Source organism: Arachis hypogaea, chromosome 4 (genome assembly GCF_003086295.3).
Source record: "Arachis hypogaea cultivar Tifrunner chromosome 4, arahy.Tifrunner.gnm2.J5K5, whole genome shotgun sequence".
Classification (NCBI taxonomy): domain Eukaryota; kingdom Viridiplantae; phylum Streptophyta; class Magnoliopsida; order Fabales; family Fabaceae; genus Arachis; species Arachis hypogaea.
The window spans coordinates 75395877-75401414 of NC_092039.1; the positions used below are offsets into that span (position 1 = coordinate 75395877).

General features: G+C 37.0%; 1 protein-coding gene across 1 annotated transcript; it reads right to left on the reverse strand.

The window, feature by feature from the left end:
- Window positions 1-464: 464 nt before the first annotated feature.
- LOC112796849 (transcription factor AS1) lies at window positions 465-3289 on the reverse strand. The gene is made up of 2 exons (XM_025839500.3): window positions 2946-3289; window positions 465-1753 (listed from the first exon to the last, which is right to left on the reverse strand). Exon 2 carries the CDS (start codon window positions 1722-1724, stop codon window positions 642-644), a length of 1083 nt encoding a protein of 360 aa, XP_025695285.1. The 5' UTR covers window positions 1725-1753; window positions 2946-3289; the 3' UTR covers window positions 465-641.
- Between the last annotated feature and the right edge of the window lie 2249 nt (window positions 3290-5538).

A 5538-nucleotide genomic window follows, 5' to 3' on the forward strand; every position in this document is an offset into this window, starting at 1 on the left:
TCACACCATTAAAATCACTAATAATGACTAATTAATGACTACAAATCACAAAACTTGCTGGCCTAGCATTCCTCAAAAAAAAATACAAACATGACACTTCATGCGAAATAGTTAAGAAACAGCTTATGGCTCCCCGAATACTCTTCTAACTCCTAAGCCTTCTCGGCAAGAACTAGATGTGGTTCAAAGAAACACCTCAACCAGCCTGGGGGAAGACATGGACATACCCGCGTAGATGTCGTTATGTCAAACTCTCCAAAAACTCTCGGCCTCTCGCCATATGGCCCTATGGTGGACTATAATATCATACCGGAGAAGATCATCGATAATTAAAGGCTCATCAAAGGTAAGGGTCTTCTAACATTTTTATTTATATACTTAACATTTCCAAACATCATGCTTTCTAGTTTTATTCTTCACGTTTACTGTTTTCTTCTCTAAGCAGGTTGGATTGGAACAAACAATGGACATCGAACAATGCAATTATTGCATGGATAGAAAGTATACTAATAAAAACACACCCTGTAATAATATCTTTGCGATAAGCACAAGATAGTGCAAAACTACTATGTCCATAAACAATAAAGGTCAAGCCACAACAGCAAAGTAGTGCATCTCAAATCTGAAGGTGAATGATGTATCTATCTTCCATTTGTCTCAGAAAGCCTGGACCAGCATCCCATTTGTTCTAGAAACTTGGTAACGCGCAAGTGTTTCGCAGCCCATTGCTCAGCCAACTTCTGCTCCTTGGCTTCCGCATCTCTTCTTAACACAGCCAACTGCTCCTTGTATTCAGCTTCAATCCTCTCCAATGCAGCCGCCTGCTCTTCCCTAAGAGCCTTAATCTTCGATTCGATTTCCTCCATCTTCTCCCTTCTTCGACATGCCTTCTCCGACTCCAACTGCAGTTCTACCCTACTTAACCGCCAGGCTGCCTCCTTCTTATGCCCTGCCAAAGCATGATGCACTTCTCCCAACTCCTTGCAGCACTCCACCAACTCAGATACCACCATGTTATCGCCAAAAGCTACAACTGATCCGTGAGGTGCTACATTCCCCAAGACTAGAGAAGCGTTCTCCGGACCTCTTGGGGGTTGCAACCACGGAGGAGAAGCAGCCACTGTCGAGGAAGAAAGACTTAGTGTCACGGAAGGGGATGGTGGCCTCACAGTTGTGGTGCTATTTGAATTGGAGAGCCAAGAAGGAAGCAAAGTCGGCGAGGGGGCCGATGCATCATTATGCAGAAAAGAACCACTGGCAGCAACCATGGCGAAGGATGGTGGCGAAGGGCGCTCCTTCACTAGTTTCTCTGCAAAACTCTCTAGTATGTGCTCGTATTTGGTATCGTCGATTGGGTCAACGCCTTTGTTAATTACCTTGGCCTCTCTTTGCTGCTTCTCTTTGAAAACTTCCCACCACTTCCCTAACCTCTTGGCAGTGCGACCAGGGATTTCTGCAGCAATTTTCTTCCACTTGTTCCCATGTGTTGCTTGGAGGTTGATGACAAGGCGCTGCTCTTCCTCGGTTAGAGATCCTTTCTTAATTCCGGGCTTAAGGTAGTTCTTCCACCTTTCTAGACATGACTTGGCATCCCTATTAAGAGGTTGGTTCATGCGCTGAGACACAAGATTCCATTCCCTCGGACCATACTGTTTGACATAAGCACGCAATAAAGCATCCTCTTCGGCTCTCCACCGTTGCCTATCTTTCATTTCCAGGTTCATATACCACAGCCAGTTTCTTCATCATGACTCTACAACATTCGTGTCAATACAAGTTAAGGCATCGATTCGCTAGAATAAGAGTGAAACAAACTGATATTAAGAGAAACAACAGTGTATTTTTGACAATTGTTAATCCAAAAAAAAAAACGCGTGCAAAATTAATAAATGAAAGTCCTGATCAATGCCTTGCAAGCAGAGAATTATCATTATGCAAGTCTGTGAGTCATGGTGCACTTGCATAGTCTGAAGTACATTCTATAATATATTTTCATTTAGTTTCAATTAGGCAAGAAAATATTCCAAATTCAAGTCCAACATGTAAATGAACAAAACTGAAAATTTCATTTACCTAAATTATCGTAAATTTTGTACAAGCAGAAGTGAAAAATATCAGTATCACACAATCATTAGAACACTATGCCGGTCACAATTGACAAAGGGAATTTCGACATTTCAGAAGCTCTTACTTTTATATTATGATGAAGATTGAACAACTGTTCTAATGACAATAATAACATCAATGCTTAAAAATGTTCAAATAAATTCTAAAGAGAATGGCTTCATGAGTTCATGACTACTAATTAAGCTTGCAATTTAAATTAGCATCTACACTAAACAATCAGATGTAAACATACAAAGTCTAAAAACAGAGCGAAAGAGATTTAAGAATTTAGAGAGTGCTGAGCATAAATAGCATGTGAATACAAAAATTTAAGGGTTAAACTTGGAAATACTTGATGTTACCAATTATTCAAAAGCTCCAAAGTCAAGTTTGATCTGAAGGAATTATAATTAAAAAAAAACACCATAACGGCTTAGACATAATATAAAACCAAAAGAAAAAAATAAAAAGAAAACAAACATAACCAAGGATACAAGCACACACTGAGAAACAAGCTCAAGAGAGATAACCCTGTTATTGTTTTTATTATTTCACAGGTAAATTGACCCGATCTAAATCACTGAAAATGCGTATACAAAGTGCAACAAAATAACAGAACCTTGACTCCACCAACAAACAGTTAGAGAAAAGAATGAGTCGTCTAGTATCATCCACCCTGAGCTACATCCTTATTTAAAAGAAAAAAGAAAGTAACAAGCATCCACGATGATTCTAGAAAGCAAAAATGAAGAAAACTGGGTTCTTGAAGGCACGTAAAAGATGGAATGGAACGAGTTCATCAGATGTTCAAAAAAAAAAAAAGAATTAGAAATGCTTGCCTTGGTGCCTAACAGCAGAAACTCTGGTCCGTGAAAGCAGAAACAAGTTGAATGTTAAAGGTAGGTTGTTTAAAGTTTAAACAAATAGAAAGTGAAAAATGAGGAGCACTGCATCAGCCATACGAGAGAGAGAGAGAGAGAGAGAGAGAGCGCGTAGGGTAAAGGACTAAAGGTAGAGAAGTAGTGGAGTGAAATTGACGAGAGAGAACAAAGTGTGATAAGACAAGACATATTGAGGGAGCCCACACTGTGATAGCACAGGCCAGAGAGAGAGAGTACGTCTTCGATTCCAGCGATGCGAGAAATATGGGCACGCGAATGATAAGGGATACCAATGTAATTATATAATAAACCAGCCTATATATCATATATATACTAAAATTAATTATCAAAATTAATTATTAATATAAATATAAAATATATTAAAAATAAATTAAATTATATATATTTATTTAGTTATTAATTTTTAATATGTAATAATATTATTTAATAAATTAATTATAAGTTCACCCATCAAGGTAAAATATAGTACTATAATGTAATTCCAAACATACAGGTAAATACCATGGTTCATAGCATCGGACTGTACGTAAAATTGAAGGTTAATTTGGTTGCGGTAAAATAATCTCATTTATTACTAGAAAATTACTCCTTAAGCCATACTTTTAAAGTATGCCAGAGTTAGAAAAACAGTGATCATAGACAGTTACAACGCTTGTTGAAGTACCTCCATGATTTTCAAAGTGTCACTTATTTCGTTAGTTTTCTATCACCGATTTTTGTATGATCAATTGTCACACTATACTTTTGGTCACACCCTGTTTTTTTTTTTTTCCTAAACAAACGTGCCTATTGGCTATTAGTGGAGAGTAGCTAGGTTTTTAAAGTACGACAATTGAATTTAGCCCGTCGCTACACTTTTAGAACATGCCTATTGCCTAGTTATAATTTGTTACCACATTTTGTTAATTGTGTCTAGATGGGAATTTAGGATGCCTTCGTTTCCGAGAATAAGACAAGACAAGACACTGAGAATAGGATAAGACAAGACAACTATGGATAGAAACACAAAATTTTGTGTTCTTGTATTTTGTTTGGTGATAAACTAGAACAAATTATAAAAATCCAATTTATCTTCATTTTTTTCATTAAAAAAATTTGAGATGAAAAATATAATAATAAAAAATATAATTATGAAAAATTAATAAAAGAAAAAATAAAAAATAAGTTGTGTCTCTTGTTAGTGTCTCCGTGTCCTTCCTGTCATGATGGATGACGTGGCGGAAAAATCACCAATTAAAAGTTTATAGAGAAAATAGCATTGCAAGTATAACTCTTAACCAATGAAGATTCCGCGTATCAATTTAAAAGAGTTATCACGAAATTTAGAAATAAAAATACTAGGAGTATGAGTCTCAGGTCTTCTCCCAACAAGTTGTAGAGAGAATGCTAATTTATTAATCAGGGGTTTTCAAGAGAGTTGAGTTGAATAATGAGTAATTAACTAGTTGTAAAATAAAAACTAAGAATGATTATTAATATTCTAAATAGAAGGCCTTAACTAGAGGAATGATCAATTGGAAGTTCTATCCTTGTTGGACCTCTTAGGTGTAGTATTAAAAAAGGTTGTTGTTTTCACTTAGTTAACCCTCACTAAATAAGGGAAAGTCAAGTGATTGAGCTAACTCTTATTCACAAATCCTAGTCCTCTCCCTTGGAAAGGTCTAGCGTTAGTAAATACAGAACTAGCCAACAACTTCCAGTTTAATCTTCACTTAAGCCTTCCAACTCAAGTGTCTCCTCTTAATCAACCCCCATGTCAAGTAGAGAATCTACTCCATTGACATGAATATAATACTCAGAAAAATATAAGAAGAAAATATAATAAATTAAATAAAATAGAGATTGAAATTTAATTAAAAATAAAAGTAATCCTCTGTATCAACAATCTATGAAAATAATCCAATTATCACTTTAAACACGAATTAGGAATATGGAATAAATAAAAGAGCAGGTAAGGAAACAAACTAGAATAGTGTCTTCAATGGAAGTGATGACTCTTCAATATCCAAAGCAAAAAGCAATAAACTATGAATGTAAAGAGAACCTAGAGGAAGAGTAGTTCCTCTCTAGATTCAGATCTAAAATCCTAAAACTATCCTAATGAGAATGTGTTGATGTTGTCTTGAGTCTCTGCATGTTCCTTGGCTTTATTCTGTGTTTCTGAGCCGAAAACTGGGTCAAAACGCGGCCCAAAATCGCCCCCAGTATTTTCTGTTATTTTTGCAGATCGCGCAAGTCACGTGTATGCGTCGGTCACGCGTATGCGTCATCCAGCAATTTTCCTTGTCGTGCGTCCGCATCGTCCACACGTGCGCGTCATTCGTGCAGACTCCAATCCGTGCGTACGCATTAGGCACGCGCACGCGTCGTTGCGATTTTCTTCATTTCGCGTGCTTGCGTGAGCCATGCGCGCGCGTCGATGCTCGTTGGTTATCTCCTTAGTTTCTAGTGTTCCTTCCATTTTTGCAAGCTTCCTCTCCATTTTCTAAACCATTCCTATCCTGTAAAGCCTGAAACACTTAACATATGG